Source organism: Miniopterus natalensis, chromosome 16, assembly GCF_054644295.1.
Source record: "Miniopterus natalensis isolate mMinNat1 chromosome 16, mMinNat1.hap1, whole genome shotgun sequence".
In the NCBI taxonomy this organism is placed as follows: Eukaryota; Metazoa; Chordata; class Mammalia; order Chiroptera; family Miniopteridae; genus Miniopterus; species Miniopterus natalensis.
Genome location: NC_142096.1, coordinates 6208321 through 6221636, shown reverse-complemented (window position 1 = coordinate 6221636; position 13316 = coordinate 6208321). Strand labels below are relative to the sequence as shown.

At 43.5% G+C, this 13316-nt stretch overlaps 1 protein-coding gene across 1 annotated transcript in view; it reads right to left on the bottom strand.

The window, feature by feature from the left end:
* Positions 1 to 229: 229 nt before the first annotated feature.
* Positions 230 to 13316, bottom strand: part of SPAG1 (sperm associated antigen 1) — a 28654-nt gene continuing 15567 nt past the window's right edge. The window contains exons 14-20 of the mRNA XM_087825155.1: positions 11344 to 11496; positions 7129 to 7295; positions 6624 to 6756; positions 4979 to 5105; positions 2816 to 2980; positions 1364 to 1732; positions 230 to 1261 (exon numbers count right to left, since the gene is read on the bottom strand). Of these exons, the coding sequence (XP_087681281.1) occupies positions 1130 to 1261; positions 1364 to 1732; positions 2816 to 2980; positions 4979 to 5105; positions 6624 to 6756; positions 7129 to 7295; positions 11344 to 11496 (1246 nt within the window). The 3' untranslated portion in view covers positions 230 to 1129. The remainder of the gene's footprint in view (positions 1262 to 1363; positions 1733 to 2815; positions 2981 to 4978; positions 5106 to 6623; positions 6757 to 7128; positions 7296 to 11343; positions 11497 to 13316) is intronic.

Below are 13316 nucleotides of genomic sequence, written 5' to 3'. Positions count from 1 at the left end.
ATGTGTGAACAGGGAAACAGTTTAAAAGGAAAAGGGCATGGTTTTAAAGATACCATGTACCCACAGTGGCATTTAAAATACTCTGTAATTATGAAAAATTAGATACAACAAAAGTAACATTCACTTTCATCTTTTCGGGAGCATTTCCCTGTGCGCGTCAGAAGTAAAGAGCGCCGACTACAGACGAGGAGCAGCGGCGGGGCGGCGGGCGGGATACTGGCAGGTGTTCTGTTTCGAGAAACGGCCTTGCTCTGCCTGTCAGCAGAAGAGCCTCCAGGAGAGGAGTTCCTCGCCTTCCCGTTTACTTTAAGGGGGTAAATACGGTCATGCTTAACAGGGATAAAAGGGGGGAAGGCATTTAAAAGCTGGGGAAACATGGGGGTGACAATTCCAACAGAAGTGAAGGCTTAGTTTGCTTCTATATATTTGTTGTTTTGTTACGGCTTATACAAGCAATTTATGAGGGAAAGGAGTTTTAAAGTCTAGTATAAAGTGGTAGAAATTTTTGGCAATTTTCTTAATTATTAGGCAGAGCTTCCATATCAGAAAAAAAAGTTGCTCTTATAGCTCTAAATTGATAATCACAATTTATTTAATAATCATTTCATATTACGGATTTAAGTATTGCATTTATCTTAGCACACTGTAATATGCAAGTAGTATAAAATGGGACCTAAAATATTTACGTGTGTTAGCAGGAAATGAAGGTGATGTACTAATCACTGGTAATGATTTTCACTTTTAAAAATGCATTTTAAAGAAATGCATTTCTGTCAAACTTAAAGGAGTCTGTGGACTCCACAGCCCAAGGAAATATAATTTAACTCAAGTTTTTAACAAGTTATTAAAAGAAAATGTATGATATAAATTAAAATGCATCTGAGTAAGTTCCAAGTATACTTACTATTAAATATAAAGATGTTAGCTCTGGTACATAAGAAAATATTTACAACTAATAAAAAGCAGATTGTAGAATATACATGTTCTACGTATAAAAATAAGTAAAATATTTTATAATCCAGACCCAGGGCGCTCTCGTAAGCAAGGTCTTCTCCATGCAACTGTATGACCCCACCACCTTGGTGCCGGACGCGTGCATGCGTGGGAGGAATCTAACCGTCGTCTTGACCTAAAGCTCATACTGCCTCTTCAGGGCCTGTACGTCTTCTAAAGTAAAATGTTTGTTTGGTGTGTCTGAGAGGTCATCAAAAAGCTGTTCAATTTGCTCCTTTTGGCCCTTGCTAATTAGTGTCAACATCATCTGAAAAAAGGAGAAACGTTTTATTAGCATAAAAAGGTTACCATGTTGAAGCTGCAGAAAGCCTGTGGAAAGTCTCTTCCAGTAAGAGGCTTGGCCGCTCACCTTAAACCGCTCGGCTCTGCTCAGATGTAAGAGATGCTGGTAGACCAGGGAGGGGTCCTGGCGCAGGGGCTCCGTCCCCAGGGCCTGCAGGAGGAGGACGAACAGGTCGCCCTCGAGTTTGTTGCTCAGCAGCGCCGGCAGGGCCCGCGGCTCGGTGCCCGCCAGCAGGCGCGCGCAGGCTGCTGCGTCCTTCCTGGCGCTGATCGCGCTCACCGCCTGCCCGAACTCGTAGGCGTTGCTGGGCTTGGGGGTCGGGAGTTTCTCGGGGTCTTCTGGGGGCCCACGGCGCGTGTCCCCCTGCTCAGAAGCAGGGCCGCCAGTGCAGACGTCCTCGGGGGTCCTGGCGGGCTCTTCGTGGCCGTTGTTCACCTTTGCGAGGAAAAGAAATGACCCGTGACACAGAGCCGCTGCACACGTCCCAAGTTACGGTCATTAGAATGGGAAGGAAGGAGAAACCAGCTGTGCTTTAGTCAGCTTCTCCGTGAAAAATGTGTCATTTGTAATAAATTAGAAAATCTGCTTTTTTAGGAAGACAATTTTTAAAGTATTAGTATTCATAAAAGTATTTTTTGAAGTTTAAAATACTTTTAACATTGAAAATCAAAATTTTTATAATTTTCTTTAAAAAAAAAAAGTTGACTGATTTTTAGAGGGAAGAGGAGAGAGAGAAACATCGATCAGCTGCCTCCTGCTCGCCCCTGACCGGGGATCGAGCCCACAACCCGGCACGTGCCCTGACCGGGGATCGAACCGGTGACCACCTGGTGCACAGGACGACACCCTACTGGGCCACACCAGCCAGGGCTCTTTTCATAATTTTCCATGAAGGACCTATAACAACTTTATCTCTTTTCATAACTTTTACATTTACCTATTTACATTTAACAGAGAAGTAAACTTGTATTTTTCAATTATCTTAAAACCGTATTCTCCCTCCTGGGAGGGAAAACCCCTCTGGGCTCCGCACTCTCCCTGGAAGCGCGCTGTGACCAGCAAGTGCCCAGGATCTCGCATCCACATGATCCACTCCACTGAAGACAGCCGGAGTCTCAGAGGCGGCCAGTCGATTCTGAGAGCTAACAGGGTCCGAGTCAACCCGGGAAATCTCGAGGGTGGCTTGCAGGGCCACTGGAACAAAATCGGTCCCGACAGGACTACCCTGGGGCAAAGCTCAGTGGCCAGAGACCCCAGAGAATCTGGGGAGGAAGCAAAACACGTCACAGGCCGGGGGGGGGGGGGGCAGAGTGGAAGCCCCTAAAGCAGACTCCCAGTGCCATCTGGGCAGTAGGCGGGCTAATTACCACAGCGTGGGAAAAGTCTGTCTACAGCTGGCTAAAATCTCTTCTTCGAGCATCAGAAAAAGTTAAAAACATTTTTTGTAGAACTCATAGGAATATGACCTTAGAATCCGATCCCCAGAAAGTACTTTCAAAGACAGTCAGATACAAATACCTCCTGAATCTCAATTCTCCTCCTCTCCTTTTCTCTGCTGACTGATGCTGCTCCCTCCTTCACGTTAAGGATTCTGGTTACCTCTTCCAGTTCCACCTTTGCCTCAACGATACTTGAGTCTAGTAGGAGAACTTCGTTGAGATCACTTAAACTTTTCTGATAATCCTGAAAGTAGAAAGGCAGAGAAAATAACTGTCATAGGTAACAGGACAAGGTCCCAGGTTGGCCCCGGGGGAGTGACAGCGATGAGCCGAGCAGTGCACAGTGAGCAGTGGGCTCCCGGCAGCACCACGGCTAGAAAGCTGGGCCTTTGGGGGAAAAACCTGGACTAAATTATTATAACCCAGAACACAGCCAGCATCCTCTATAAAAGGCAGGAGTGAGAAGAAGACTCGAGTTAAATTCTGTCCCCATGACCTTCACAGTCCCCAACACATGGTGGGCATTTGTCATCTGCAAAGTAAGTGAAAGAGCGAACATCATCCTATTGGCACCTACTAGCAGAGGAACTTGAACAAGATCCTAAACCTTTCTGAGCTTCAGTCGTAATTATGTTTAAAATAAGAGCAACAGAATGGCATCTGGCAGCAGAGACACACACCACAGTCTGTGTGGCTCTACTGCGATCCGAGTGGATCTCGGGTCTGGAACAGCCCGATGACTCAGTGCTCAAAGACTGTTTGATATTCTCTGCAAAAACATGACCACCCTTTCCCAATAAAACCTAGGTTTTACAGAAAGTACTTTCAGATGTTTCCCTGTCAGTGATGTATACATGAAACTACTATTGTATGTCAATTTAAAAAAACCTTTGCTGAGGGGGAAAAAAAATCCAAGACCTACACACTTACAATGTGTGAATTTCATTGTATTAGACCTTAATCAAATTGACTTTTAAAAAATACCATTTCAGAAAATGTCATTTTGTTCTGTATGTTTTGACTTTCCCTTGTGATGCTATTTCATACAAACGTGAATATTCGTTCACATTTTCCATGCAGAAGAATCAGCATAAACAAAAGCCGTCCTGGCCAGGGAGGTCAGGTGGTTAGAGTGTCATCCCAATACACCAAGACTGCAAGGTCAGTCCCCGATCAGGACATGCAGGAAGCAACCAATGAATGCATAAATGAATGGGAAAAAGTCAGTGTTTTTCTCTCTCTCAACAAATTAAAAAAAATTAGGCCCTGGCTGCTGTGGCTCAGTGGTTGAGCACTGTTCCATGCAGAGAGGTCGCCGGTTCAATTCCCAGTCAGGGCACATGCCAGGGTTGCCGGCTAGATCCCCAGGAGCGGGCCTGTAGGAGGCAGCCGATCAATGTTTCTCTATCGCTGATGTTTCTCTCCCTCTCCCTACCTCTCTCTAAAAAATCAATAAAAACATATGGCTCTGGCTGGTGTGGCTCAGTGGTGAGAGTGTCGGCCCAGGCAGCCACCCGAGGGTCTCAGGTTTGATTCCCGGTCAAGGGCATGTACCTGGGTTGTAGGTTCGCTCCCCACCCCAGTCGGGGCGCATTTGGGGGGCAACCAATCCATGTGTTTCTCTCCCATCAATTTTTCCCTCCCTCCCTCTCACTCTCCAAAAAGCAATGGAAAAAAGGTAGGGATTAACAACAACAAAAAAATTAAAAAACCGCCAAAACCCCAAACACAATTATACAATACTTTCTTTGAAAGTGTGGTTTTTCTTAGAGAAGAATGCCATTCTATAGTCTCATACTGACCACCAGCCAGCTGAAGACCCGAATCACCACGAGCTTCCCAGGTTCTGATGTCTCTACCATCTTCCATTCTGGTACCTTCCACCCCCCACACAACCCCAAACCTCTGCTGGAGAAATCCAATGGCACTGCTGGCGGCCTTGAGTAAGTCAGTAAAAAACATTCCTGTCCCTTAAAGTCGACTTTTTGTAACTAACAACGCTCCTTGGAAAATCAGGAAATAAATCACAGTGTTTGAGCTGGAAGAGCCCGATAAATTATCTAGCTCCACATTATAATTAGGGGAAAGCCGAGGCCTTGTCCGAGGCTTCAGGGCCGGCAAGCCCAGAACTAGGATTAAATCCCAGGATAATCTCGCTCCCGTTCCTGGATCCCGAGGCGATGTTCATGAAGACCGCCCGACCTGCCCATCGCTAACCGCACACGAACGCGCCGCGTCCCACCTGGAGCCCCTTGTGAGCGAGAGCCCGCCTGTAGCGCGCCTTCACGTTCCCGGTGTCCAGCCGCAGCGCCCGGTCACAGTCCTGCTTTGCCTCTTCAAACTGGCACAGCTTCAGGTGACAGAGGGCTCTGGCGGGACAAAACGGAACTCGGTATCATGAAAAGGAAGGACAACATACCGACAAGCAGCTAAGAAAAATCAGAAAATGGCTCATTAAGTAGGTTTCTAACCCACAGCTGTTTCTCAAAGGAGGCCTAACGCTTAAGTCCAGTTATGGCATTTTCTTGCAATACACGTAATTACGGCACTGAGGACACAACTGCAAACAAAATACAGCCCCGGCCCTCGAGGAAATGACAAACAATTGAAACAAGCAAACACAATAAAATCTGTACAGGATGCTCGGGACACACCTGAGAACTTCATCGGATGTGGTGGGGCTGAGAGGAGGGGAAGAGCAGTCAGAAAGGACTTCCTGGAAGAAGTGACACTTCGGTTGCAGCCCAGAGTATGAAGTGAGAATTATCCAAAGCAAAGGCACTGGGGCGAGAGTTAAGAGGTAGGGAGGGGGGAGTGGAGGCGAAGGGCACAGTATCCATCATTTGCCTCCCATACGGAAACCGACCAGGGATGGAACCTGCAATCCGGGCATGTGCCCTGACCAGGACCTGAGCCGCTGAGCCTTCGGTGCGTGGGGCCATGCTCAACCAACGGAGCCACACTGGCCAGGGCAGTGTGTGCACAGTTCTACAGTGACGGAGAACAGGATGTTCCCGACGGTGTAAGAGAAGTGCCACACGGCGCAGGGCAGGGATGAGGCTGGGGGGCGGGCAGATCACCAGGGGCCTTGCCAATCGTGGCAAGGAAGCTGGGCTGTATCCTGAACTTAATGGGTTTCTAAATAGGGGCCCACATGTTCACCACGCTTAGCAATTTCCCTCTAGCTGCAGCCTGGAGAGGGAGGGAGGAGGGAACGAGACCGCAGGCCACCGCCAAGGGTGACACAGACAACAGGAAGGGATGCTGGTCGTCCAGGGCAGGGAGGCATCGGCAGGGTGCAGAGGGAGGGGAGTGCCCAGGGCTGAAACTCGGGTGGCTTTAGAGGCCGTAACTGGGAGGCGGTCAGAGAACCTGCAGAGAGACTGAGACCCTGTTCTTCAGGAACTACACCTTATTGTTTCTTGTCACCCCAGATCTACCTACTCCCTAAAATTCCCCAAATCACTGTATTCCAGGTAACTATCTTTTACCATAATGTGGTGAAGAAGGCCCCTGAGCAGCATTCTAGAACAATCGGCCCACCGGTACTGAGCACGAAAACATGCTGATCCCTTCCCTTAGCGTTTCAAGAGAAAAGGGGCACTTCAGACACGAATTTGAAAGGCAGGTTCCGACGCTTACCACGGAGGACGACACTCAGGCCTCCAGCTGCAGCAGGACCAGAGTAGCACCAGTCAGGGCCCGGAGGACAGCCACGCCAGGCCTCGCGGCCCGTCGCACCCCATGCCTTCAATCTCTCCAGCACTCCTGAGGCCCCCCACCTCTTAGACAACTTTCTATATAAATCATCAGAACCATGGAAAAAACGCTGACAATTAATTTGTCTGTAGTTTTAAATCAGAAACACACAGTCACAAAAAACTTGCCTGTTTGTATAAATGGCACACTCCTTGCTGTTAATCTTCAGGCACTCGCTGTACTTACTAAGAGCACCTCTATAGTTTTTGTCCTTAACACACTGATTTCCTTCTTCCTTAAGGATTGTAAACCTTTTTTCATCTACAGAACCCAAAGAATAAAAAAAAGAGAAAGTTTTTATGTAAGCACCTCTGCAAAGTTCTAAGTACATCTGTAAGTAAATCTAATGCAGATTAACTTGACCCCATACGTGCAGAGCTAGTCGAAAAGGAACAAAACTTTGTATACGAATTAAAAAGATAAATTGGCTATACATAAAAGCGACTATACAATTATGACACTTTTCAAATTAAAAAACACGTAAAATACAAGTAATTCTGTAGTTAGAAAGAGAGCAAACAGGGCCTCAATCCCATGTCGGGCGCCTAAGTTCATGCTCTTATCTACTGCCTTACTGCGAAAATGTACACAGCTCAAAACCACCCCTGGAAGAAGTGAGTCGGGCTGCCCCACCTGCGCTGCCAGGTTGGTGATGGCTGCAGGAATCTCCCACTTGGTCTGAGGGCACCTCTGCTGTAGGCCGCCAAGCTCGCAACTGTGCAGAAGCGGGCACAGTAGGTATGGGTGCCAGCTTCTCCCGCCAGCGTGGTCCATCCAGATCCATTAGAATTCTTGTTATTCTAAAAAGAACACGAGTTTTCTCCGTTGATCATGCAATTCGCATTTTACATTACCAAAGGTCATATCAAGAGTTAAGATTTACAAATGCTATGCATTTGTGTACTTTCCTGTAGAAAACACGTAATCTGGAGATTTTTGCTGCCCACGTAAACTGTTTTCAAAAGGACTTTTAAAAAGTTGCCAAAACTTAAGTAACTTTAGATCTTTTTTATCAAAAGAAAAAAAAAAATTAAGACATTTCTAATAAGTTTAAATTTTTTAAAATGTACATGCAATAAAATTCTAATTTTTGAAAAGGTGAAATATAAAAATAAAATTGAGGCCTAGAAGAAATGTCCCACATAACATTTAATAGAACTACTAAATTGATAATGTATTATTCCTGATAATACTCAAAAGCACTTGGTAGCTCAGTTAGTTAGAGCACCATCCTGATACACCAAGGTTGTGGGTTCGATCCCAGTTAGGGCACATACAAGAACCAACCAGTGACGCATAAATAAGTGGAGCAGCAAACCGATATTTCTCTCTCTCAAATTAATATATAAAAAATTAAGAAGAAAAAAGACTGGCTAAAACTAGCTGTCATGTGAAATACTGCTTTTTCTTAAAATATTTACATGTAGTTAAGATACTCTTACTTTGTATTTTTTTCCCATCTCTAAAATTATCCACTTATTTTGTTTTCATGTGCATAAAGAAAAAAGAATAGGGTACTGGAGTCTACTATAAGGGCCCTTGTAGTAATGACATTTACTAACAGCCATCATAAAATTCAGATTAACTTCCTCAATTATCACTTTCTCATCATTTTAAACATGCAAAGTATTATACTTTTATTTAAAAACAAAGTAGAATTATGTCTTTGGAATAACCAGGTTCTAAAAAGGTGCTCTTCAAGACTGAAGGTTTACTGCTAACTGGTAGAATGTATTCAATAAGTTAACTCAGTAGTACTTTTTGTGTGAAAAATTTTTATATTTATATAGACAAATATAATAAACATAATTTCCCTACAGTTTCTTTAACTGAAGTTTCAATAGTGATCTTTGGTTATGATAACCAAATATCATATATTTTAGTGTAAAAAAATAAATTTGAAAAATAATGTATAACCACCCACAACTGCAAAAGAAAAAGCAGCTTTAGAAAAAAAGAATCTTCAAGCAAAACTTCTATTACCAGCAGGGAGGAAGGAAGAAGCAGCTGAAAAGAGATGATGTGTTGCCAGGGAGTAAATAAGTATATGCAGGGAAATTTAACAACAAGATTCCTGGGGAGGAAGAGAGGGATATGATTAATGGAAGACATAAACAAAATCAGCACAAATGTTTAAATTTAAAAAATTACTGTTGCTTAGATGGAAAAGCAAGCACAAATGTGGGATTCATGAAAAAGAATAATAAAAATTTTAAACTGGATATTTTACAGAAAAATATATGCAATAGCAGACAAAGCCTCCTCATCTTATAGAACGATATACCAGCAGTAACCATTCAATTTAAAAAACAGATGAGTCTTCAAAGTCAACATGTATAAAAGAACCTTCTTGAGCACATATAAAAAGTATAATGCAATCCTCAAAAAATTAAACAGAATTACCATATCACCCAGCAATTCCACTCATAGGTATACATCAACAGGAACTGAAAACAAGTATGCAAACACAAACGTGTACTTGAATGCTCATGCAGCACTATTCACAATAGCCAAAAGGCGGAAACAACCCAAATGTCCACTGATGGATGAACAAAATGTGATAGATCCATAAAATGGAATATTATTCAGCCATAAAGGAAGTACAGATATATGCTACATCATGGATGAACCTTAAAAACATGTACTAAGTGAAAGAAGCCAAACACAAAAGGTTCATATCCTAGATTCCATTTAATTGAACTATCCATAGAGCCAGGAGGCAAATTCGTGGCTCTCAGAGGATGGGGGAAGGGAGAACAAGGAATGACTCCTTAATGGGGAGCTTCCTTTCGGAGTGATGAACTAGGCAGAGACAGCACAGCACTGTGAAGATACTGTAAAGGCCACTAAATTGCATACTTTATAACAGTTAATTTTGTTATGTGAATTATACTTCAATTTTTTAAAGAAGTATAAGTCAACCCTAGCTGGTTTGGCTCAGTGGTTAGACTGTCAGCTGGTGGACTGAAGGGTTCGATTCCGGTCAAGAGCACATACCTCGGTTGCAGGCTCGATCCCTGGCCCAGTCAGGGCATGTGCAGGAGGCAACTAATCGATGTGTCTCTCTCTCCGCCCCCTCCCTTCCACTCTCTCTGAAAAGCAATGGAAAAAATATCCTCGGGTGAGGATTGAAAAAAGGAGAAAAAGAAAAAGAATAGAGGAACATAGGCATAAAGAATAAAAATGGCAATAAATAAGTACCTATGAATAACCTTAAATGTAAGTGGATCAAATGCTCTAATCAAAAAACACAGGGCAGCTGACTGGATAAGAGAGCATGACGTATATATATATATGCTGCCTACAAGAGACCCACAGAGCAAAAGACCCACAGAGGACGAGAGGGAAGGGATGGGAAAGGTTTTCCATGAGCATGGGAACTGAAGAACAGCAGGGTGGCAATACTTACATCTGACAAAACAGACTTCAAAACAAAGGCCATAACAAGAGACAATAAAGGTCATGACGTAATAACAAAGGGATCGATCCAACAAGAGGATATAACCCTGGTAAACATGTGTGCACCCAATATAGGAGCACTAAATGTATAAAAAAACAAAACTCTTGGAGGACTTTAAGGGAGAGATCGCCAGCAATGCAGTCATAGTAGGGGACTTTAACACCCCACTGACATCACTGGATAGATCTTTCAGACAAAAAAAATCAACAAGGAAACGGAGACCTTAAATGACACACTAGATCAGATGGCTTTAACTGACATTTAAATATCATTTCATCCCAAAGTGGTAGGATGCACATTCTTCACAAGTGCACATAGGACTTGAGAAGACAGACCACATGTTAGGACACAAAATAAGTCTACAAGTTCAAGAAGAGTGAAATCATATCAAGCGTCAAGATGGCAAAAAACTAGAAACCAGCTACAACAAAAACACTCAAAACCATTCAAACACATGGAGGTTAAATTGCATGTTATTATATAATGAATGGGTTACCAATGAAGTCAAGGAAGAAATAAAACTTCCTATAAACAAATGAAAATGGACACACAACCACCCAAAATCTATGGGACACAGTGGAAGCAGTCATCAGAGAGAACTTCATAGCATTACAGGCCCACCTCAAGAAACAAGAAAAATTTCAAATAAATGATCTAACCCTACAACTAAAAGAACTAGAAAGAGAACAACAAGAGAAGTTCTCAGATGAGGATTAAAAAAAAAAAAAAAAAAAAAAAAGCTGTGGGACATTTACACCGTGGAATACTACGCAGCTGTAAAGAAGGATCTCTTACCCTTTGCGACAGCATGGAGGGACCTGGAGAATATTAGGCTAATTGAAATAAGCCAGGCAGGGAAAGGCAAATATTACATGATATCACTCAAAATAAACTGACAAACAAAATAGGTCCAGACACACAGAAGCATGGAACAGACTGACAGATCTCAGAGGGGGTGACAGGAAGAGATTGACCAAAGAATTTATACGAATATATGCATAACCCTCAGACACAGATAGCAGTGTGGTGATGGGCCTGGGGTGGGGAAGGGGCTGGGTGGAGGGCGGGAAAGGGGGGGAAATGGGGGACATCCGTAATACAGTACTGTTAACAATTTTTAAAAGAACTTAAAAAAGAGAATAGAATATTCACTGAACAGTAATAAATGGACCAGAAAACAAATGTAAAGGTATTAGAGGACAACTCAGAATGTATTGCGGGATAGTTAGAAATTAAGTTAGAAAGAGAGAATCATTTGGTTTGGATGGAGTGAAAGTAAATGAAAACACATGTACACTTTGACTCCGTTCTCGAAGGAGGGAAAGAAAAAATCTAATTCCAGTATAAAACATCCAGGCCCCAGAGGCGGCTGCCGCAGATCAGGTTACCTGTTAATGCTGTCATTTGCTATCTGGATTCCGCAGTCTATTTGCAACACCGTTTTATAATCCACATAAGCTTTCTGATACTGCTCTAAAGTTTCATAGGCCATAGCTCGTCGAAGAAGGGGTTTCACTGAGAATGGATGCAGTTCCAGAGCCCTAAGGAAGACAAAAGCATTACATGTCATTTGTTTTGAAAATTACTCTTTAACTTATACTAACTGAATGTACACTGTAGTACTGGACTCAAATACATACCTACCTGGTATTTCATCTTGAGGACCTGGCAACATACCAGAAAGGCAAACCCTGAGTAGCAGAGCAATCAAATCTGTGGTTACTTCCTTTCTTTTAAACCAGTACCAAAGCCCTTCAGCATTTATTTATCTTTCCCCCACTGACACTGAGCTCCCCCTGGCAGCAGGCAGTGTGCCTCACCCCACCCCCATGTCCTCTCGCCCCTCACCCCACTATACCCTCACCCCCATCCTCCCACCCTTACCCCAAAAAACCCTCCCCCCACCGCCCTAATAGAGTCCATCATGGCACCAGGCACAGAGTAGGCTTTCAAGAGATTCTTGTTTTTGAGGGATTAAAAGAGAAATTTTTCTTTGCACCTACGTATTTAATAAGGCATCTTAGCACAGAACCACAAAAACATGCATTATTGTTTGAAAATCAGCTCCTTAAAACAGTTCATTATGATTCACCTGCTTCCAAAGGGCTTTAAAAATAGACCAGAGGCAATCAAGGGAGCATGCAATGATTTGAGTCATGAATTTTCATCTTGCACTTGTCTATGAAGTATTTCCAATATCACTAGAGATGTATTTCAAGGTTATGTTCCTTGGTTCAGTTTGAAGTAGCTGTTTAAAGCTACTTCTCTACTTAACGTACTTCATTATGTTCTGAAATAAAGCTACAAGCAAGATTGCATTTATGAACGAAAACTACTGTACTTAGTTTTAATAAAATTAACGGAAACTGAGAAGTACTCCGTGCAGAGATCCTATGAAAAGCCTACTTTCTATACAGTGACTGCATTATTGAGGATGCCCCAGGCTGTCCACACTGGGGATTGCAGACTGCTCTTCTGGTTAACTCTTAGGCTAGGAGCAATTTATATGTCAGATAGTAAGCTTGCTTCGGGGAGGCATGAGCCAGGGCTGCTTTACTTTTTCCCCAGTGGCCTTGGAGATCTGCTGTCTATTCCTGTCTACAGCGAGCTGGCAAGGGGGCAGCTCTGGGCGAACGCCTGCTGCACGCTAATCACTGCGCTTTCTCACCTGCTCTCACAAGGCCGCAAGGCAAACGTTAGTATGTTCACTTTGCAGGTGAGGAAATGAAGAGACACGTGGAGCCATCTGCCCACGCCAGTTCTTTTGAATTTAAGCTTCAGGGAGGCAAGGGCATTCCCAGTCCTAGAGCAACACCAGGGCCACAAGCCGCGCTCTTCAGAGCCTACACTCTTTCTACCACGAGCACATACAAAAACACTACAAATAAAAGAACTCAAAGTCATCTACCACTCGGACTCCTTCACAATCCTCCACAGTGTGGACCCTCGACTGAACGTGTGGGTGTGCTCCTCGACTCTGGACCACAGTTGTTCGAGAACAATAACCAATTTAGCTCTGCTTAGGTGTTAAGATTTGGGGTGGGAGGGGGAATTTTTACGATCCCCTTTGTGTTGTACTGGGTTTTACTTTTTTTTTTTTTTTTTCTGCAATAGGTATGTTACTTTTGTAACCTGTAAAAGTTATTTAGAAGTAAAATTAAAATCAAGTAAAAACACTTAAACACTAGAAAACAGACCTCGGGGCACCAGGATCTAGCACCTGTACCACTGCCTTAAATCTAGCCTAGTCCAATGCTTAGGGGATGTTGGCGACATGAACAGCCACTGACTACCCCCATTTCACTAGACGTCCAAAACCCAAGGCACCATTTATCCACTCACGATAAACCTCAGGCCGGCT